This window comes from Canis lupus, chromosome 20 (genome assembly GCF_011100685.1).
Source record: "Canis lupus familiaris isolate Mischka breed German Shepherd chromosome 20, alternate assembly UU_Cfam_GSD_1.0, whole genome shotgun sequence".
In the NCBI taxonomy this organism is placed as follows: domain Eukaryota; kingdom Metazoa; phylum Chordata; class Mammalia; order Carnivora; family Canidae; genus Canis; species Canis lupus.
Genome location: NC_049241.1, coordinates 1127147 through 1150132, shown reverse-complemented (window position 1 = coordinate 1150132; position 22986 = coordinate 1127147). Strand labels below are relative to the sequence as shown.

The following is a 22986-nucleotide window of genomic DNA, read 5'->3' as shown; positions in this document are numbered from 1 at the left end:
TGGCTTCTCTATCTTCTTTGTAGTCAATACCCTATATTCAGGTCCTTATGTTTAGATAATCAGAATGCTCTCAGGTTTCCTGGTTGGACCCTGGAAGTCACAGCTAACATCATATTTAATCCCCTAGCAACCAGGTGGGATGGGTATTAACATTCCCTCTCAACAGCCATGTGGCTGGGACTTGAGCCCAGGAATGTCTGCCTCCAGGTCCATACAATGTTGGACACACCTCTCACCCAGGAATGCTCTCTCAGGCTTGACTTCCTACCACATATGGCCACATGGAAGGACTGGAGATACAGGTCCACACAGGTGACGCAAAAATGCACACACATGCACGCACACAGAGCCTACCTTGAGCACATGCCCCTCCCCTTCACACTCCAATACAATGATATAGTGGCTCTGAACAAATACGCCCTAGTCCCCAGAAGTAGGGAAGAAGTAGACATCACACAGAGGAGCTTGGTTCTGACTTGGGGGAAATTGGAGAAATGGGCTGAAATCCAGGTAGAGAGAGCCAAGGAGCATTAATTAGCAGGTGGGGACCATGGCTGGTTGCCTGTGCAAACACAGTGCACACGTATAGACCGTGGCATACACATACATGTGTACAGATACAGACGGGCAGATGTACACAGACCTCTGCACACACAGAAAAGTATCTATTTACATATTCACAGATGCACAGGTGCACACAGACCTGTGCAAACAGACACATGTACATACACACAGGTATCTATATATACATGCACAGACAGGCACATGCACACAGACCAGTGTGTGCAAACACAGCTGCCCTCAGCCAACTCCCAGGTAGAAGGATGGAATCTGAGAGAGATTCCTGTGGGATTGAGAAGTTAAACAAAGCCCTGGATGCCACAGGCTTCTGCGGGAGTCTCAGAAAGGTCTCAGCACTTCCGGCTGAAGGACAGCTCTGATATCGCTGAACATCAACAATCCAGGTGACCTGTGACACCTCCTCCTCCCCCACCATGCTGGCCTGACAAAGGGCCAGTCCTTCCTTGGGCTGCTGGGGGAGGCTGGGATGAGGCTTGGGCCAGGGCACCCTGCCACATACTGGGGCCGCTCACCTCTGTGTGCTTTCTGAATGCTTCCTTGTGTGGAAGGAAGCAGCTTTGGCAAGCTGACCCAGAACTTGGAGAGAGGGCATCTCCCAAAGCTCCTCTCCTCTCAGCCAATGTGTAGCTTGGCCGAATAAAGCTGCCTTGTGCTACCTGCCCAGACAATCGGACACTGCCAAGCCTCAACCCGGACTTGAGCTTTGTGTATGAGAATTCGGAGATGAGTGGAGAGGCCTGGGCTGCAAAGCCTGAGTCAAGATCCAGGCGTTCAGCTCCAGATGGCTAGGGGCTCTCCAAAGGAACTTTCATAGGAAATCCAAGGTCACTAGCAGAGCAGTTAGTGGATCGGAAGCCCCACCTCACACTCCGCCTGCTGTCTCCCTCACATAGCACTGAGCCAGGCTGGGTGCAGCTCTGGTGTGCTCAAGGCGCCTCAGTTGGGAATCTGTCAAAGGTCAAGGACTGGTGAGCTGGTGTGTGGACACCACCTGAGCAGAGCCTGTCACAAAGCATTGTCTTCTGCCCTTCTCAATTCCTGCATCCCTCATTTCAGTCCCTGGAATCACCAGCACTCAAGCCAGGAATCCAGAAGTCATCCTCCATCCTCCCCTACACCACTCAAATGCTAATCTCAGCTCCTATGCCTCACCTTGGTCTGTCCCCTGACCTGGCCCACCAGCCTCCCATTTATCATGCCCTTGAATACCTGCAGGGCTCTCCCTGGTACTTAGTCTTGCTCCACATGAGCCTACCCTCCCTGAGAGCCGTGGCAGTGTCCCTCAGAGGGACCCCCGATGCTGTGGCCTGGCATCCCCACTACCCCACTCAGTCCTTACCCTGCTCTCTGTAAAGCCAAGCTGTGCATGCTCTGTGTCCCCTGAGCCCTGCATGTAGGGTCCCACTCACCCAGCCTCTGGCTTGCCCAGAAATCCTCCATTTGGCTTCTCACTGGAGCTCAGATAGAGCCTGTCGGGAAGCTGGCCAGTTCTCTCTGTTCCATCCCTAGAAAGAACTGCATTCCCCTCCTTTCATCTCATACCTGCTCTGGGCTGGCCTTTTGCCATTGCAGCATAAGTGTGGATTTCCACATCTGTCTCCCCTGCTAGGCTGGGTGTTCCCCATGTGGAGCAGCCTGTTTCATTCAGCCTGCATCGCCATGGTCCAGCCCAGGTACTTACAGGGAGGAGGCAGCAGGGGCTGTATGCCAGTCAAGAGAATGACTGAAAACAAAGACATCTGCTTTATTTGTTTTTGGACAGTAGCACATATTCTATTTCTTGAACACATGGCAGCCCCAAGCACAGAGGCATCCATAGGCACCCAGGAGAAAGTAGTTGTGGCCTAGCAGGCCGCAGACTGTGGTCCCATAACTGGTTCCTTCTTCAGGGCTCCAAGTCACTGCCAGGGCCAGGGTTAAGGGCCGTTCCTCACCCCTACAAAGGAGAACAGGTCAGGGTTCAGTCACAGCCCGCTCTGCAGGAACCCTGTGCCCATCCCCTCCTCCAGGAGGGGCCCCAGCTCTTGGGATGCCCCAGGAGTGGGAGTGTTTAATGGAAAGGGTGCCCTGTAGCCGGTCCCTGAGACCTGGGACTGAGGCTCTTCGTTGCCGTGCCCAGTGCCCATTCAACATGTGCCTAGAGCAGCCCACTAACATGGATCCAGCATTCATCTGCCTCTCCACCCCACTGTTCCAGACAGGCAGGCCTCAGCCCAATGCTGCTTTGCCCCACCAAGGTCTCCCCTGTTTTCTTACTTAACCACCCAGAGTTTTCTAAGTGAAACCAGTCAGAAAGCATGTTCCGGTGTGTGAGAGCCCACACACGACAATCAGGCTATTTGTTGCTAGAAACTGCCTCCGAGGTGCAGTGTCCATGTGCCTGTGCTTGGAAGGCCCCACACAGGTGCCGGCAGGAGCTCTGGGGAGGTGCCTCCCGCCCCGCCTCTGACCAGGTGGGCCTGCACCTCTGCTTTTCTGCCAGAGAGGAGGCCTTCTGCCACCTGGCGCTTCTAGAAGCAAATCACCATCAGAGGTGCTCCTGGCCCCACTCTGGTTCCAACAGGAGCCTTCCGAGGCAGAGGCTGGCAGAGGGCAGCAGCACTTGTTGCATCTCAGCCACAGGGTACAACGTGTGCGTTTGGGCTCTGAGGCCCTGAAGGAGTTGGTGAACACGGTTCTTCTGCGGGAACGCTGCAGACGCAGCACAGTGGGAGCAGGGCTGGCCTCTGCTGCTGCCAGTTGCTCAGTCTCCAATTTAGGCTTTAATAACGCCAGGGGGGTGGGGGCCAGGGAGGAGGGAGCCAGGCCTGGCAGTGCCCCAGGGCCTCTCAGGCATGCTAGAGCTACAAAGAACACACTGGAGTTAAATGCAATCTGTCTTCCTTCGTAATCACATTTTTGCCTCAGTGCAATGAAGATATATTGGTGAGATGTGTTTGTTAAAGATATAGTCTGCTGGGGGTGGGGCTGAAAACCCTGGCTGTGGGGCCTGAAGGAAGAGAAGGGGAGGGTGGCCAGGGCTCGGCAGGGTGCAAGAGGGTTCTGTGGGGGAATCAAAGGGGCCACGGCAGGACCCCAGGTCTCTCCCTCAGTACAAAGTTAGGTGCATGGTGTGCAAGCACAGGCAATGGTCCGCTGATCCTGCAGGGCAAGGGTTCTCCTGCAAGCCTGCACAAACACCTTGGTAGACGTAAAGGGGTGCAGGAGGGCCATCTGTTCCCCCTGGCCCCTGCCGTACAGTGCAGAGCAACTGGCCCAGCTCTGGTCTATGCTCAGGGACTGTTGGCAGTACCTTTCCTGCTTAATGTGAGCTTTCCATGCTCCACAGCGGGGAGGAAACATGATCTCTGACCCAGGCTTCATGCCCCACCTGGTGCCCTGCAGAGCTGCTGCTGGGCTCTGAGCTGTCCCACAGCCCACTGAGGGCAGGGGCGGTGCTGCCCGGCCTTGAAGCCCAGACGGCACACTGCACCTGTGCTGTGCATGAGATGTGGCCAGTGCTGCAGCAGCTTCACCAGAGGGCCACCTGACCTCTGACCTCGGCCTTTCCACCACCACCACCTCTAGCAGCTTGCTTCCTACTCAGGCTAAAGGGGTTTTTCCATAGGAAGAAGGCCACATCCTACAGCCCTCTGAACCAACATGCCAGCCCTCTGGTGGGGTCCAAGCCAAGTGCCCTAAGTGAATGATGAGGAGGGGCCAGGTCTGGCCTGGAGCAGTGGACTGGTGGGCTTGGGAACGGGGTAGAATTCTCTAGAAGAGGAACAGGAATTGGGGGAAGGGGGAGGGCAGGACTGGGAGCTGGCTGGGAGGGTGAGGGAAGGAGGGCAAGACCTTGGGACCAAGTCTTAGGAGAGGCCCACTGCCAACCTCAGACATCTAGGACATCCCACTGCTGCCCTGCAGGAGCACTGGGGAGTGTGTGAGACGTAGGACCGCTCACCAGAGGCTGGGCACCAGCATGCCTGTCCAGACCAGCACAGAGGGGTTGGGCTGAGAGGCACCCTGCGCTCCCTCACCCAGGCAGGCAGGCCACACCCACTCTTTCATCTCCTTGAACCCAGAGGCTCTTCTCCTTCTAGGGCTGTCCCTGCCCTACCTGCACCATGGGCCCTCCTCTGAGCTCCCACCCCCAACTCCTCAAAGGTGACAAGTGGGTGGCACATGCCTGTCCTTTGAATGTGGGGCCCAGGGCTACTTTCAGAGCTGCTCCCACACCTAGAGCTTACTCAGAGCTGCTCCTGGACCCAGCCTAATGTGGCCCAGTGCCCGAGGCCTTTTCTCCTAACCCAGATATCTGAGAGCGGTCATGGGATCGGTCATGGGATCGGTCATGGGATCAGCAAGCAGAACTCTGAACCAGGAAGTGACAGAGGAAATTGAAGGCCTGAGTCTGTGACTGCAAAAGGCAGCAGCCTCAAGGTTAGCATGTCTGATTTAGCACACAAAGACAGGAAGACGGAGTCCAGCACTCATACCCTGCCCCCAGGCACCCAGCAGCCCAGGCAGGAGGGCAGGGTGAGGTCTTACCTTGTGGGCAGCACTCACGCAGTGCTGGTAAGCCTTGACCAGGTCCGAGCACAGGAGCACTTCTTGGAGGTGGTCGCGATAGCAGTGGAGGATCTGTGCCTGCAGCCCTGAACACACGGGCTCTATCCTACGGGGCCTGCAGGGACAGAGAGCAGCCAGGCCTGGGATTCGCTCCCAGAGTAGGTAGAGGCATCAGCTCATTCACTCAACACCACAGGCTAGGCATCTGCAGCCATCAGTGTCCAGTTATCCCCCAGAGAGAACCAGGGGACACAGGGGGTCAAATGCTGTCACACAGCAGCAGACGCCAAAGGGACTGGTATCCACACTGGCTCTAGCCCTAAGGGTAGAGGGGCTGAGGTGGCCAGCTGGAAGCCTGCTGTGCCCTCACCTGCTGCCTCATAGGACTCTTCCTGCCTAAAGGGTACACCCGACTGTGACCACGTGACCATACAGAATGCATCTTCTCACATGAAGTTGTTAATCTGATTTCAAAACCTAATATGTGCACAATGAGGAAAATTGCAAAAGTACAGAAAAGTCTAAAAAAATATGTAACATTTTTAGAACCTTACTTCTTAGAGATAACCTCTACAGTATTTGGGGGATGCTTTACTCTTTTTCTTTGTTTATTGAAGCAGGTTCAGAACCTACAAAAAAATGAGTATGTTTTCTTTTCTAAAATATGAAACTAGGGCAGCCCAGGTGGCTCAGCGGTTGAGCGTCTGCCTCTGGCCCAGGGCATGATCCCAGGGTCCTGGGATGGAGTCCCGCGTCGGGATCCCTGCAGGGAGCCTGCTTCTCCCTCTGCCTGTGTCTCTGCCTCTCTCTGTCTCTCATGAATAAATAAATAAAATCTCTTAAAAAATAAAATATGAAACATAAACCAAGTAAAATATACTAAAGTGGGTCACCACCATCAATGGGCTACTCCAACTAGTTTGTCTTCCCTTGCCTTTCCCTTTCTTCTTGCTCTCCTGCACATATGCACATGCTCCCGCCACACGCCAGGCATCGCCCTACTCATGGACTCGTAGCAGCCCTGTGCAGTATGTGCTATGATTTTCCGTCCCTTGCTGCAAATCAAGAAACTGAGATACAGAGGATAAAGTAACCGACCCAACATCACATGCTGGGAAGTGGGAAGGGGGAAGATATATTTGTTTACGTAGGCTTGGTCGCACTGTTTCCATAGATTGGTTTTCAGGCCAGGTCCATGCGGGAACCTTCGTTGCCATCGATGGAATCACAATACCTGATGTGGCCTTTCAGAATACACACTACCCATGGTCAGGGCACTCGGTGGGAACTGTAAAAATGCAGAAAGCCACTCCTGAATGTTCACAGCAGCGAGACCATCACTATGATGCTCGACACAGCCCTGCCTCCGTCACACACAGCAGGGAGACTTTCAGGTTCATAATTCTCCCAGCCTAGTGCCTCTATATTTTAGAAATCCAGCCATGCAGTAGGTGCTGGTATGCAGCAGCACCATTATTATTTTAAAATAACTCAAACAAACGGAGTTCATCAGTTAAGAATGGCAAGCAATGGAATGCTCAGTGGCTTAGCAGATAAGATACCCAGTATTTACTGGTCTCATTTTACTGGCCTGGAGGTGGCTCTTCTGCCATTGCTGAACCACTGATGCCACACCAGGCCTGGGTCCCTCTTCCTTCCCCTGTGCCATCCCTGTGTGTTGGCTACCATCATCCTCAGGCCTGCTTGTCTCATGCACGTAAAGTGAATAGGAGAAGGAACCTTCCCATTCTTGGGAAGGAGGTTAGCAGAAAGGACAGCTCTGGAGGCCACGCTGGCCTGGCTCTACTCCAACAATGTGTGATTCCATTAGGTTTTGAGGATGAGGCCATGGAGCCGATGCTGGTCCTCTACTACCATGTCATTCTAGGCCTTGAGATCATAGTCTTGGTTCGGGTCTACATGGCATGGATGGGGTCTTAGAGATTTCATACTTAGGATATGTGGAGTTATGTTTCAGCACTAGCCTCCAATCTCCACACAGGGGAGACAGATAGGTTCCTAGAATTCACTCCATTCCTCTCTGGACCCTGGGACCCCCTTTACTGGGTTCCATCTGCCAATGTCCATAGCTGGGATCACAGGGGTACCCACCTGACTGCCCCCCCCAATGCTTGTAGGATGTCTCTCCATTCTTGTATTTAAAAATTCTGACATGGTGGCATCTAATTGTGGGCCTTTCAAAATGGATTTTCAGCCTTTTGCTGAGCATTTCATCTTGGGCAAATTCTCTCTACAACTATGCTAATTGCTTAGCTTCCAATTGTTCTAATCTTCTCCCTTAGGACACCAGGAACACACAGATTTTTGCTTTCTGCCCTCCATCTCATCTATCTTCCCCTCTTTGTTTTACTCTCTGGTTCTCTGTTCTGCGGAGGGAATAGCTTTTCCCTTCTTGGTTCCAGACCTGCCCTTGGCAGGCTAAAGCCCATGAAGCCACCTCTTTTTGTGGCTCTTTCCTGGTCCTCTGTTGCTGTAGCTCCTGAGGGCATAGACTTTGTCACACCCCCTTTTGTATCTCCTGAGGTGGCACCCCCTCCTCCCAGCATGTGACCCATGAGTGCCATTCCTGGCTGCAGCCCAGCAGCTGGTAGTTGCTCTGCAGGCATCCACGGTTGGGGGAAGCATCAAGCTCTGTTGAGGCAGAGCTGTAGCTGTAAGTCTGTACAAAGCCTACAGGTCTATAGGGAAACAAGACAGGTAGTGTCAGAGGGGCCTGGGCCAGGTGGAATGGCTGAGTTGTCCTGGACCTCAGTTCGAACCCCACAAGGCCTTGCCTTCCCCAGATCTGCCACAGGGACCCTGGCTTTCACTCTGCAGGCCCTAAGAAGGTAGAGTAGGTGTTTTCTTCTTGTCCCTTTTCATCTGTCCCCACGACCTTTGGTTTCACATCCCTCGATGAAGGTCCCTGTGCATTTTGAGGGTAAACATCACAGAACCCCCAATGACCTTTAAGTTCAGGAGAAACTGGGCCATGGCAAAATCCATCCCATCCACACCAGTATCACCTCTGGGACTCCAGAAGCTTCTCTCCTCTGGGATTCATCAGGAACAATATGAGGAGACAGGATGGCAGGCAAATGTCAACTGGAAGAAATTTCACCCGTTTGCCTACTAAATGGCTCTGAATGGGATAGGAGGATAGGGAGAGTACAACTCTCCAAATAAAAGGCTTTCTCTGAAGCAAGGCAGGGCAGGGCCTAGGGTCCGGTCATTCATGAAATCAGGTGCATTCTATCCAAGCACAGCTCCACCCTGCCCCAGTCCACAGCAACCCTGTTTACACTGCATACAATTCAGTGTAACATTGAGAAACATTCAGTCTCATGAACAGCTGCTTTTCGAATGCACAAAAAAAATGTATCCACAGCGTGCTATAAACTTTCCAGGGGTTGAGATGAGCCCTGCCCCCTTATCTGAGGGATGTTCACTGCCACATGTTTAGATCTTATGATCCACATGGCTTTGAGGGTATCAACATCACCCAGGTCAGAAGGATGAAAGCACACTATTGAGGAGGGTAGCTCACCTCCCTGACCCTTACTTTCCTCATCTGCAAATGGGAACAACATCTGCTCTGGGCTGATGAAGGCCAGACAGGCATGTGCACGACAGTGTGTAGTAAAGTGCTGCTCTCACCAACAACCTGGTTGCCAGTGGTCAGGCTGGGGTGAGAGGAGGACTGAAGAAGGGACGCTGTGTAGCACTGGGTGCTATGTAGCACTGAATGGAGAGTGAAGATGAGGTGGCTTTGGCAGCTGAGACTCCAGATGTTGGCTCCAAGGGTGGGGGCACCTTGTCTGAACATGTCCCTCTTCTAAGCTCTAGTATTTTCCAGACCCTGTTCAGATCTCTCTTAGGCCTTGCGGGTGCCTCCTTCCTCAGGAATCTTACTCTACTGATCACAGTGTTATCTTTTCCTAACATCCAGCAGACCCCTGAGCATGGCGCCCTATGGACCGGTGGGGAAAACACAGGGTTCACCCCAAACCTTTGTCATTCCCACTGTGTGATCAGGGGTCAGATGGGGAGGAGTGCCCCACTGTGCAGAGCTGCCCAAGACTTGGGGTTAGTTCTCAATACCAGCACGACTTCTGGTGAGGTGGTGTCACAAACACTGAGGAAATGGGCTGAATGTTCCTTCCTCTGCACAAAGGGCTTCCACACCTCCCCTGAGGGCTGCTGTGATGGCTGCAGGTGAGACACACCATAAGCAGACAGCAGAGACCACCCAGTCCCTCAGATATCAGGCCCCATGGGACTGACCAGGGACAAAGCACAGATACTGGGGGTGAAGGCCTCAGAAAGGCCTTCAACAATGTACCGATGACTTCTGGACATTCAGCATTGTGCAGCCCCCCACCCCCCCCACCCCCATGCTGCCCATGAACCAGAGTTCTACCTCCTTGGTGGTAATAACAGGTTCCCATAAGAGCAGTGATAAAGAACATTAGAAAAAGGCCAAGTATTACCCAGAAATGAAAACACACCCTTCCTTCCCATCCAGTGATACCATAGTCAGGCCAACGAGGCCAGCAGTGAAGAGCTGCCCTTCCTCAGATGCTCCCTTCTGCTGCTCAGCTCCCCGTCTGAAAAGCGGGAGTTACTCTCACCACCAGGCACCACACATTGGGAACCCTTCCACCTCTGGATTGCCCACTCCCCTCCCCTCCCTCTCTGGGCACACAGGCCCCTTAGTCCTTTACCTTTGCTGTGCAACCCCTCAGCTAGCTCACCTATCACTCCCACCAAACCCTGAACTGCTCCTCCTCCCACTGCCAATCCCCAAGGTCTGTTCCACAGTTTTACCCTATGGATCTCTAGATTTCAGAATCCAAAAGGCCCCTGGAGCCCTCACCCAAGCATCCCACATTGTCCCAACTCCCCATTTTCTTCAATGGAATTCACCATCTAGTACCAAGGAACCCATTCCCCCTCCCTAGTTTCCTGCCTTGATGAGTGGCAGGCATGGCTATCCCTCCAGCCACCCAACTCAGTCAAAAAACTAAAGTTGTTCTAGATGTTTCCTCCGCCTTCATTCTAGATATCTCCTCCTGCCTTCATTCTTAATGTTTCCCTTTTGACTCTAACTAAACCAGCCCCACCTTTGTGCATTCAAACTGGAAATTGAAGATGTATCCATTCCACATCCCAAACAGCTCAGAAACTCATTCTCCCATTCCTGGTAACCTAACTTACCCTCCCCTGGGCATACCTAGATGGCACTCACTGCTCCCCCTGCCCACCATCCTTCATGGCCAGAGGTCTTTTATCCCCCTCAGATGCTCCATTGGGCCCCTGGCTCCTGTTTGTAGAAGTGCTACCTGCCTGTCTACTGCCTCCCCTGCCCCTCCTGTTGCTCCAAATCCGAGTGATTCTCATGGCAAACTCTCCTAGGCCTGCTCATTGGCCATAATGATCCTCCGAGAGGGTCCTCTGCTCTCCCTGAGCTCCCATGGCCTCTCCTTTGCCTCACCAGCTTCCCTCCCCCATGCCACTCCCTCTCATCTCAGGGCCTTCTTCCCTGTGTCTCTACCACAATCCATCAGTGCCTTGTGGGCACAGAGCACATCTCTACCTTGGCATCCCCAACTTCAAACACCTTTCTGCAGGGGTCTCTATCTGTAGGGCTCTCTGTCAGCAATGCCTTCTCACCCCCAGCACCTGAGTGGTCTCCCCTACCGGCCTTTCTCCCTCATGCCTTTACCATTCTACTTTGTCCACCAATACTCTCATTTTCCCAAAAAGTTGAAAAACATCTCAAATCCAAATCACCTGTGCCTCTCCCTGCCCTATCAACCTATTCTCCTTTCCAAGAAGCATTGCCCAGGACTCCCAGTCCTAGTGCTCACCCCTGGTCCCCAGGGCAGCCTCATCAGGCTCATCTTCTTTGGGGCGATCACCACAGCCCTGTTTTGGTCAGCAGCACCATCTATGCCCAGAGGCTGGGAGGCCCCAAACTGACTCTGCTCCACTAGCCCCTCTCCCTCTGCTCGCTGAGAGCTCCAGCTGTGCCCCCTCTTCTCCCCACAGCACTCGGGCTCACAGTCCACACTCCATGCTGGAGTTCTGGGGCTGTGGGCACACTGACGGCTGAGCAGCCCAGACGGACCAAGCAGGCCTGGTTCTCGTTCCAGCACCCTCTTCCTCCTGCTTTCTTACCTTGGGAGACGGCATAAACACTGGCTGGACTGGCTAGATGCCCATTCATCCCTGACTTCCCCATAACTCACTTCCACCTCCCCACCACACTGAGGCTGCCCCAGGCTTTGTCTCCCAGAAGGCCCTCATCCATTCCCTAGTACGCTCATGATTACAACAGCTGCTTAAACTCCTCCTTACCTCTGGCCTATCCTCCTTACTGCAATTGGTGATTTTTCTAGAACATAAAGTAGGCCATATTTCTAAAAATCCACACCAGTTTAAAAACCCATTTCTTGGGTGATTAGAGCTCACTGGAACCTGCGAAGCATTACCTCATTTAGTCACCAGAGAACTTTATATAAGGTGGGAATGAAACTTTTCCTTAGTTTATCTTAAATGGAGAAACTGGTTCAGAGAGACCTAGCAATTTGCTCACACTAACATCTGACAAGCAGGACCAGCAATCAAGTCTGACCTTCACTCTAGGCCTGCTGTCCCACTGCATGCCCATGGCCTTTGAGCGGCCCCTACATACCCTGGTACTGCCATCTGTCATCCTTGTCTAGCTATGCAGTTGGTATCACTACGCACTAGCCTGAATGCCCTAAGAGGGCAGGCTGTGTCACTAGCACCTCACAAGCTGAGTGAGGGTATTAGTCTCAGGCCTAGGTGGCCCGCTGGCCTCTTGGCTTTGGTCTAATTTCCCCCAAGACACCGGTGAACCATGGGGAAGTACCTGGAACATGGCCTGCAGACCCAGGTGCTCCTGTCTGTGTTCCTTCTCTGGTCTTGCTCCCACAATTCGTGGGGTGAAGCTTTAGTAGCCTTCGCTCGCTGTAGGAACCTCCCTGATACATTCTAATTGCACACACACACCTGGATTCTTACATATCTACCTGCCTGTCTCCACACAGGCCTTGGAGAGCCCAGGGTGGGCTCAGAGCTGTGCTAGGAAAGTTGGTGACTGGCTATGCCCTGAAGGGAGGGCCTACCTGGAGCATCAGGAGGGGAGGGAACTCAGCTTTATGAAGCAGCAAGTGTGCCATGCATTCATCTACTATTATACCCTGTTCACAGAGCAAGGCTACCAGACGAAGTGGATGCACCCACTGGAGCTTCCAGCAGCTCCATGTCATTCTACATGGCTGGCCAGGGAGGCAGGGTTTGGTCCACAGCACTGAGCCTGGGCTAGCACAGCCCCACAGCCTCATGGGCCTGGTGAAAGGTCCAGGGCTGAAATCTGCAGGGAGAAAAGGAACTGGGCCTCCAACAGCCATGGTCATGGCCCAGATGGAAACAGACCCTCATGTCATCTGAACTTCTCCATTCACAACTAGGGACTTTTTAGCTTCCTGTACATGAGCTTTGGCTGAGGTGAGCTAGAGTAGGGTATCTATCACTTATAGCTGAGAATGTTGTCTAGAGAAGACAATGTGGTGAGACTGGAGTCAAGGGCTCCCAAGATCAATCTGTGCAGGTCAGTGGATTGGAGAGTCTCCTGCCAAAATTCACATCCTTCTCAGTGCCTCAGAATGCAAGCTTAATGGACAACAGGGTTGTTGCAGATATAGTTAGGATGAAGTCATTCTGAGTGAGAGAGGACCCTTAACCCAGTATGACCGGTGTCCCTGTAAGGAGAGACACAGACATACAGGGAGAAAGAAGGCCATGTGATGAAGTGAAAGGCCCAGGGCTAGAACTGTGCCCCAGAGTGACACCAAGGCTTGCCGGCAACACCAGAAGCCAGGAGGAGAGCACAAAAGCTGGTCCTGTTTAAAGGCTCCCAAGTTTGGTGCTTTGTCATAGTGGCTCCAGGAAATGCTTGCAGTCAGTCCTGCAGGAAAGGGGTCTGACCCTGTCTCCAGAGGCAGAGCTGGGAGTACTGAATGGTTGTGGTGGTGGTGGTGGGGGGTGGGGGGGAGGGATTAGTGGGAGGCAGGTGAATCACTGGTTACTATCTAACCAGCAGCAACATGGGCTGTGGGCCGTGGGCCCCTCTGCAGCAGAGGGCTCCCTGGCCACAGCAGCCACGTTTCAGTGAGTATCTACCAAGTGACCGGTGCTGTCTGTGGTCTACAGAGTATCTCATTTTTGCCATCCCTGTGAGGTCACCCCCAGTTAGAGAAGCACTGGGTAGTTCTGACTTGCTTCACCTAATTGACAAGTGGGGGAGCTCTCATTCATGACCAGGTCTGCAGAGCTCCTCCCCATGCTCCTGGGCTAAGGAGCAGGCTATGGGGGGAGGGGGCGATGACAAAGGGTATACTTCTATTCCGGTGACATGTACAGTACAGGTGGAAAATCTGGCCTCATCTGAGATTACATCTAGGCAGGCCTGTGGTCGCGGTCCTTCTGAAATCAATACCTGCTGGGGCCTACTGAGCACCAGGTCCTAAGCATAGCCACAACTAATCATTCTTAGATGGGGACACTAGTCTCAGACTAGTGACTTGCCCAAGGTCACACAGTAGTGACATGGAGCCAGGATAAGAGCCTGGTGTGTTTGGCTCCACAGGCCTGCTCTCCATGCTGTGTCCATTTTAGTTCTACTTTGCCTTTGGAAAGTTCCAAAAAATCCCGCCCCCCCCCCCCCCAAGAAAACAACTAAGGGTACATATAGCAACAGAAGACACTAGCCCCAAACTACCAAGTTGGCAGGGCTCTGGGATGGAGCTAGAAGTTGGCGACTCAAAGCAGGGAGCGGGGGAGGGCTGGCAAGAGGGAGGGTTACGAAGCTTGAAGCTCGTACCCACAGGAAGAAAAGGGAGAGAGGGAGATGAGGAATGCTGGCGACACAGAACCGAGCCAACTGGAAATGGGGGTGGGGAACAAGGAAAGGAGACAAACAGCCCCACCAGGGAAGCCGGTGCTGGGCGGGGCAGGGGCATCGTCTCCTGTCCTGGGTGCTTGTGCCAGTGGGTGGCTGAGTCACCTCCATGCAGAGCTGACAGGGGGCGGGGGGCTGTCTCGTGAACAGACCCAGTTGGCTCTTCTGCATGAGCACATGCGGCGTCCTCACATGCGCAGTCCCAAAACTCCGTGCGCTCTTATTTAATAAATGAAATCTCATCAACTTATCCTTCTTCCATTATCACTGCTGACATCAATCTGATAATATTGGCCTGGTGTGGAATTGGGCTATTATATGTCCTCCTGATATTTAATTTCACAGAAACAACAGCAGGGGGTGAATATATGGAGCAAGCTTTTTATTACAGGCAGCAGTAAGGAGATTCCAAGTGAATTAGACATTCATCTTCGTCAGGTCCAATCTAGCTGCTCAGGAGTGGTTTTTGTTTTAACCATGGTTGGGGCTGAGGTGCTGACAAGACCAGCTGGTTACCAAGGACTTGGTTAACTGGCTGCTATCGACGATGTGCCATTCAGCCCAGGGAAGTGGAGCCCAAAGATCCGGCCATCGATCAACCTGCCACGTGGGATCACTATCAGCAGCTCGCTGCTGGCCTCTGACTGCCCCCATCCCTCAGGCAGGAGGCAGCTATTCCGAGAGCCAGGGCCTGTCAGGATGGCCCTTCTGCCAAGAGCCAAGGGAGCATGCTGCTCCCACGGGGAAGGGAAACACAAATTGGCCCTGGCTGCCACTTAGTGAAGGAGAGGCTGCCTGTGACAGGATCCTTCCTAGGATGGTCACTTTACCTGCAAACGCAGGCACACACAGTGGGGAAAGGGAAAGGGCCACTCCCTGCTTTGCTCCTCTATTGAAAGAACAATAGAGGATGCGCCTTTCCCCCAAGGACCCCCTCCTGGGCCACTGGACATGTGGGATGGACACGGGCCGGTGCCTTCTGCATGTCTGCAGTGAGAGAGGATCCGGCAGGGCCGCAGTGTCTGAGGAAGGCCACACAGAGACCACTTGTGGTTGAAGAGCTTTCTGGTGCTGTTTCTGCCCCGAGAGACCCACAGCACTGTCCCTCAGTGGCCGTGGCCCTGGCGTGGGGGGTCTGCACAGTCGGGACACAGTGCACAGTCGGCAGTGATCCCGACTGCTGGAGGCTTTCAGGACACACCTCCTGCCAGCAGGATGCCCACCAGAGGGGGAGCCAGCTTCAGGTAGTGCGTGGTGGACCTTCAGGACCCCCAGGCCTAGACAGCCCGCCCTTCCCCAGCCTTTGCTCTCTGAGCCCTTGCCACCTCTCACCCAGGCAGCTTCAGTCGTGTCCTGGCTGCCTGACCTCCCTCCCTCCGGTCTGCCTCTCCAGCCTACCTCCCTGCCCATAGTCTCTGGAGGCCCAGGAATTCCCATGGAAGGAAGGCCAACCTTGTGGGCCTGCCCTTCCAGATCTGTGCTCAGCCCTGTCGTACATACCCATGATCGAGGCTCTCAGAACCTGCCCAGACTAACCTCATGGCATGACTTCATTGGGAACTAAGATCATTCTCACATGAGCCACCAGCCTTCACTGGCTACCCGCCTCTACTGCCTCACCTCTCCCTCCTCTCACAAAGCCTTCAGCCCTGTTGACTATCCCCAAGAAACAAAGGGCACTTCCTTCCATCAAGGAAGTGGGCCTACAATAATCCTCAAGGGACAAAGACTTGGCCCTGCCCCCAGAGACTCCCACTTGCCTATGTCTATAAGGCCCAGAGGCAGGGTCAGCCCCTCCATGTTACACCTAAGCCACCTGTGCCCTCTTAATGGTGCAGCCTTGAGAGAAGCTCAGCCTCCTGCTGCTTGAAGACCCTGGGGCAGGCCCTTTCTAGGGAGCAATGAGTCATGTGAAGCTCCCCCCCCCCCCCCCATTTCTGGTTGCTTCCAGTTCTACAATAGCACTTGCCCCTTAGGAGATGAGAATACCACAGCTAGTGGAGGGGACACATTCCCACCAAAGAACTGCAAGGGGTTAAGTGAGGTACATGCCAGGAAGGGACAATATGCCATGGGGAGATAGAGTGCTAACTGGCAAGTCAGCTGGATAGCCGGCAGAGTCTGTCATGTTGTACCTGCACAGGGCGTGCTGCAGAGAAAGGGATCCAGAGTGCAGACTTAGTATGCATGGCCTGCCCACCCATCCCTGGCAGTCTGTTTCCAAGGCATTGAGGGACACAGTGGGGAGAGGGTGTAGCACCTGGGAAGGTGTATGGTGGCTGTTCTTCACAAGCCAGGACTGAGGTGGGAGATGCTGCTATGGAGACAGGTTCCCTGAGCTCACAGGAGGAGTCCAGGCAATGTCCTTGACCACAGAGCCCAGGGGAGCCAGCCAGTGAAAGAAGAACTAGGAATCTCTGGTGGTGGCCGACCAGCCAAGGTGTCCCTGGGGCTGAGACACTGGACTATCTGGTCAAGTCTTAGTTGGTTGGCGTAAGTAAGAAGTATGATGAGAGATTTGACCAGAGTTAGCCTGAGAGCACACAGACAAGTCACAGCCCTGCCCAATTCCCAGATCTGAGCCCCTTCCAGAAGAGTTCCAGGCTACAGTGTACTGACCAGGGGAACCATGTGGGATTTGGAAGACCAGAGAAAAGGTGAAGCCTCTGCAGTGGTGGGTGTGGTGGGGTAGGAGACCTGCAGCAGCTCCTGGCCAGTTCCTTACAAACACCTACTTGGCTCATGGAGGAGGCAACGGCCAGATGGAGCCTCTCAGAGATTCCAGAGAATTCTAACAGCTTCCCTACAGCTCTTGATTGACTTCCAAGTCTGTCCTCTGACCTCCAGCAGCAGTCCAACCTCTTGCTCTCTCCCAAAGCTGGCGTTAGCCTCTGGATCCCATATGGAGCCCTTTATACCCAGAACACACATACCTGCTTGTTTTCCCAAATGGATGCTGAAGGATGTGAATCTCTCTTTCTTGGGCCCCTTCCTACGCTGTCCCTTTATCCACTAGCCCACCGGCCCCTCTCAGGTGCCCACCACCTGGCTTCACTCCAGGCCCCCAACTTATCTTTGTCATAGATGTTGCTGTCACAAGTTTGCTTGTCTGTCTGTCCACCCATCATCCACTCATGTGTGCATCAGCATGAGCACTGTTTCTGTGAGGCATGCACCACGAGGGGCAGCGTGGGGGCTCCCTGCTTTCACACAGCTCGTGACACAGCAGAACAGAAACACCTGGACTGTACACGTAGAGCTATAAACTGACAGGGGATACAAATGTCACTGACAGGATGCAGCCCTGGGGTATCCCCTGTTGGATGAGGGGGACCAGAGGAAAGAGAGGCTGCCTAGAGGAGGCAAATGAGGCTCCCACTTGGGTCTGCAAGGTGGAGGGTGGCATTCTGCTTTCCCTGGCTCCCAGATCTTTTAGGAGCCTGTTCTCACTTCTCTGTGTCCTCTGTCCTAGGTCTGACTCCCTACCACCTGTCCCCAGACTATGCTGGCTTCCAAGCATCTCCCTAGTCCCTCTGTTCCACCTTCCCCTCTGTTCAGTATGACTCACAAGCAATCACGCCAGTCTCCAGCTTGGCTCCTATTGACAGAACCCAGAGCCTGTCCTATGGTACTCAAAGCCCTTCACGATCTGCCCTACTTCCCTGTGGGGACTCTTGCCACCCTCTGGCCATTGTCTCTGTTCTAACATGGGAGACCTGCTGCTGTCTCCTGAACACACTGGTTCTCTTGGGCCTCTGGGTCTGAGCACACATGACTTGGCTCTGTCAACATCAGGCCCCTGGTCATCAGGCTGCCTGGCAGATCCATCCGCCTGCATGGCCCAGGCCCATCCCTATCTGCTGCAAAGCCCATGGCCTGTCAGGAAGACCAAGGTTCTTTTGTGTTGGGATGGCAGTGCCATAAATACTGGTTGGGGGCCTACCATATGTCCATGCCACCTGCAGGCTGCCCACATGATCCACAGTATGTAGAGCTGTCACGGGCCATGCTTCTGTTTCTTCTCTGGCCTGTAAACTCCTCTCAGTGCTCACTGAATCCTGGTCCTTGCCAGTGCTACACATAACAGGTGCTAAATAGTCAGACGTAAGAGAATGCACTGCAGGCCATGTCTCCCCTGTACCTTGGCTCTCACCCTTCCTTCTCCAGAATACCCTCTACTCTCATCCCTCAAGCCACTACACAAGCCCCATTTCTGCAGGGACCTAGTTGAGGCATCTCCTGCTCAGCCCCCAGCAGACCCATAGTACACTTCCTACTAACACATGGGTGCTTGTGTCAATGAGGTCCTATGCGAACATGCTACCCACCTCCTTCCTCTCCTGTCCCTCTGCCTGAAATAAAGCATTCCCAATCCAGTGTGACCCCTGCTTCATGGCCCTGATCACTTTACAAGGATGTTGACATTGACCGTGATCTGTGAGAGAGATGAGCAGCTGTGGTTAGACCTATGCAGAGCTGTCTCCCTATGGGAGTGGGAGTACCTTCAGGCAGGAACCACAGCTTACTACCTGTGTTTGCAAAGGTCCTCACCTAATACTGAGTGGGAAGCAGATATTCCATAAATCAGTTGAGGTAGCTAGGGCACCAATAATGAAGTCTCTGGGGCTCCATCTTACAGGTTCTCAGGGCAGAGACCATATCGTCCTGACCTGTTAGATGTCTGCATCGTCCGGCCTGGTACCAACGTAGCCCAGCAGGCAGGCCTTGGGCCACCTACTCTGAACCTCTTTAAAGAGATGAGCCTGTCCTGGGCCATGCTGCATCACTTTCCAGCTAGCCCCTCATCTTGCTGCTCAGGCACACATTTCCCGTTGCCAGCCTGGGCCACAGCACCCTGCCCACCTGTCCTCAGTGACTCCTTCTTACCCCCCACAACCTGAGGGGAAGCCTTCCAAGGGCCTGGCCATCACTGCTCCTTGAAGCCGGAGTTCCTGCCATATCCCCTAGCCCTGTGAGTGGAATCTGCATCTTTGTAGCAGCCAGGTGCTTAGCACTGACTGGGGGCTGGATGGACCACACAGTTCCCCCTGTCTGTCCAGGGCTTGGCCATGGCTGCCTTCCATGGCCACCAGTAGAATCAGAGTGGCCATGTGGGCTGTGTAACACCCAAGCCCCAATGTGGGAATACCAGCACTTCTCCCTTCAGCCTGTTGCCTGAGTGCAGGAAAGGATTTGCAGTGTTGTATGCTCTGGTGAGAGGGCTCTGGCTGCACAAGTGACACAGACAGGCAGGTGAGGACTGACCCCGGACCCAGTCAGGTGAATCTCAGACAGAAACACCTTCTGGTGATGTAAGCAAGGCTGGGTGAGTCAGTGCTCTGGCCACACCTGCTCCTGCCCCTGAGGGTCTGGCCAATCCCTTCCCCACTCTGCTTCCCTGCATCCCCTCTCTGCAGTGAAACCCAAACTGAATTATTGAGCTCATATCACACTGCCCAACATGCATCTGGGCTACTTACTGTCACCAGCCACCTTTACCCCAGACACCTGGCCTGGGCCTTAGGAACACCCTCCAGGCCTCCTGCTGACCTCCTGTGTTCAGGGCATGCAGGCCACATTCTCCCTCAGGCCACCACTGGAAGTGCCTCCCACCTGGGGGCCTCCTCCCTCCTACTGCCCTCCTCCAGCAGAACAGCCCACAAGTAGGCTATGTGGGAAAAGGTAAATGGTAACTCTGAACCTTACTGCCTTCACTCACTCATACACAGTTCTTTTCATTGCTATCTTTTAAACTGTAGAAATGTTTCATCAGCTGAAATCTTCCACATAATCTCAATGAATACACAGATTAATATAGGGGCATTTGGCAGTGCTCCCTCCGAGTCCTTCCCCTCCATGGGTTTCCCCAAGCACATTCAGAAACTAAATCGCACAGATAATCACAGGTCTCTCCTTTGGCCAACTGTGAGTATTCTGAGGAGCTTCCAGACACCAGGCCTGATTCACTATGAGGGGGACAAGAAGGATGGTGGCCCTACCTGGCAGTGATAGCAGAGGGAACAAAGGGGGCTCTCCAAGGATGTCACCTTTCTCTGCACCTCAAATGTCACCATGGACAAGAAGGGGGATATTGGCAGTGTGTTCTTCATGTACCCAGAGAAACCAGTAGTCTTTTTCTCTAAAGAAACATCTTAGCTTTGAACCAGAGCTGATTTGCCTTGGTGAGATCAGAGCTGGCCCAGGGTTGCTGGAATCCAGCAAGACCTCGGACACAACCTGATCCAAGGCAAGGAAGCCAAAACCAGCAAGTGGAGGGACACAGGTACATCCCGCAGCCATGTAGTGGTAGGAGGAGGGCTATGCCTCTATGTCCTAACTCCCATCACCCAGAGGTTGCTAAAGGACTGGGCTGTTTTTCAAATAACAAAGGTTGGGGGCATCACCTCTGCCAGTCTTCCTCTGCCCTCTCAGCAGAAGTTGGAGGAAGGGGGTGAGGAGGGGCCACTGGGCAGTAGTGGCAGCGGTGTGCCACTGGGGCACTGAGTGGGGATGCAGGAGTGGTGGGTAGAAAGGCCGTCAGAATGGTAGGGAGGTTGGTAAGACTGAGCACAAAGCTCAGTGATCAAGCATGTTGGTATGTATGTATAGGATAATAGAAGCCTGGCCTCTTGCTGAGAAAGAACTTCTAAACATGGAGAGGCTACCAACAACCCTAGGTATTTGAATGGGAAGTATTAATATGAACTTTATATATACAGACAGGTAAGTAAATCTTACAGATGTAGGCATATGCATACTCACATGCATACAAGCACCTACATAGGCTTGTGTCTAATACAGGTGTTCCTAGTTCTATCCACTGAGAGCACCCAGAAGCGCAGACACTGCAGTATCAATGAGCAAACTCAGCACTCAGATCCTGGTTTCTAAATACCATTCTCCAGGAAAACCAACGAGGCTCCTGGGAGAAGTAGCTGATTTCAGGGCTGGGACTGGGAAAGAACAAGACAGTCTGGGTCATCTTGTGCTAGAAAAATCAAGAAATGCTCAGAGAATGAAGAGATATGTTAAAATGACAAGAATCTGTTTGAAGGGCCAAATCTAAGATGTTTTGAACATCAAATTAATAAGAATATACATTAAAACCTAATGAGTAATTGTGAATCCTTGACTCTTGACAAACATGAACAAGTGGGTATCTAACTAAGTGGGAGAGAAGGGAAAACTTCCTTTAATAGAGTGTCAATTCATAAATGTAGGAGAAACAATGGAAATAATCATTTGGCAACCATTATTGTGGTGGCTGATTCTGGTGTGAGTTGTCCTTGGCAGCTAAAGTTGATGGGTGGAGGTCTTATGGAGATAGGGATATTGGCATACAACAGGGCATCTTCCCACAAAATACTAGCCAAATATAAATGGAAAGGATAGCCTTTGCAAGAGAGGCACCAGGTCAATGTGACATAGTGGTAAGTCAACATCACTAGCGGTAGGAAGAAAGGCACCTTGAAGGGGCACAGCATTATTTTGAGGTCTTCTTGCCAAGAAAGCACAGTTTGAATCTGGGTCACGAGGAAACACTGGGTGGACCCAGGTCGGAGTCACCCTATAGAACAAAAGGCCCCTGGGCAGCCCCAGTGGTGCAGCAGTTTAGCGCTGCCTGCGGTCCGGGGTGTGATCCTAGAGACCCGGGATCGAGTCCCACATCGGGCTTCCTGCATGGAGTCTGCTTCTCCCTCTGCCTGTGTCTCTGCCTCTCTCTCTCTCATTCTGAATAAATAAATAAATAAATCTTAAAAAAAAAAAAAAAAAAAAGCCTGTACTCTTTAAGACTGTCAAGGTCCTGACTGACAGGGAAAGACTAAGGAACTGTTCCACACTGAAGGATACCATGACACATGATAAGTAGGCACAGCACCAACTCCTGGGCAGGATCCTGGACTAGAAAGAAAAAGGTGTAGTCGGGCAGCAGGTGAAATGTGCATGTGGTCTAGGGTTAGTCAATGTGGTGTCCTGTGGTGGCCATGGAAGACGTGTCCTTGGGAGGCACCCAATGGACTAGAATCCTCAGGGCCAGCAGGTCACCATGTCAGAAGAAGATAATATCATTATCTAGAGAGAAAAGTGAGGACGCAAACTTTAACATGTAAACAATTGGGGAAACTGGGTTAAGGAGATACAGGAGTTCTCTGCATTGTTCTTACAACCTTTCTACAGGTCTACAATCATTTTAAAATAAAACCACAAAAAGGATGGTGATTTGAGAGGACTGAATGCATTTGAAAGGATGCAGGCAATCCCCACAAAGAGCCCCACTAGACTTTCTTTTTTTTTCCTAGTTGGGAGTGGGATACGGGAAGTTTGACAAAGTGTTTCTAAATTTATCTGAAAAAACAAATTGGAAAAAGATCATTAAGGAAGAAGAACTTGTTCTGCTGGATATTTATTATTTTATTATTTTAAATCACACCCAGGGCGTGATACTGGGGACCTGGGATCGAGTCCCACGTCGGGCTCCCTGCATGGAACCTGCTTCTCCCTCTGCTTGTGTCTCTGCCTCTCTCTCTCTGATCTCTCATTAATAAATAAATAAATAAAATCTTTAAAAGAATAAAAAAGAAAATAAAAAGGAATAATAATGAGAAAATGGGCAAAGGTCATAAGGGAGTAATCCATAACAGGAATACAAATGGCCAGTAACATATAAAAGGGTTTAACCTCGCTAATACCTGAAGACAGGAGGAGCTTTAAAAGGGAGAGTATTGTGTGGTTTTGGTTTCGAGATTGGCAAAGATGTTTTTTAGAAACATTGTTATAATTCTGTGCTTGCAAAGTCTCAGGAAAGGTACACTTTCCTCTAGCATCACTAAAGTGAAAATTGGTACAACACCTCCATTGTTCTG

The 22986-nt window shown here is 52.4% G+C and overlaps 1 protein-coding gene across 4 annotated transcripts in view; it reads right to left on the bottom strand.

The window, feature by feature from the left end:
• Positions 1 to 2302: 2302 nt before the first annotated feature.
• The window catches only part of CHCHD6 (coiled-coil-helix-coiled-coil-helix domain containing 6), a 249332-nt gene continuing 228648 nt past the window's right edge, over positions 2303 to 22986 (bottom strand). The window contains exons 7-8 of one of the 4 annotated variants that reach the window (XM_038565446.1): positions 5113 to 5248; positions 2303 to 2518 (exon numbers count right to left, since the gene is read on the bottom strand). In XM_038565446.1, the coding sequence (XP_038421374.1) occupies positions 2513 to 2518; positions 5113 to 5248 (142 nt within the window). In that variant the 3' untranslated portion in view covers positions 2303 to 2512. Of the gene's footprint in view, positions 2519 to 5112; positions 5249 to 6387; positions 6422 to 9604; positions 9741 to 22986 lie in introns of those variants that run through there. The other 3 variants (XR_005374490.1, XM_038565448.1, XM_038565447.1) reach the window with 3 other exon arrangements.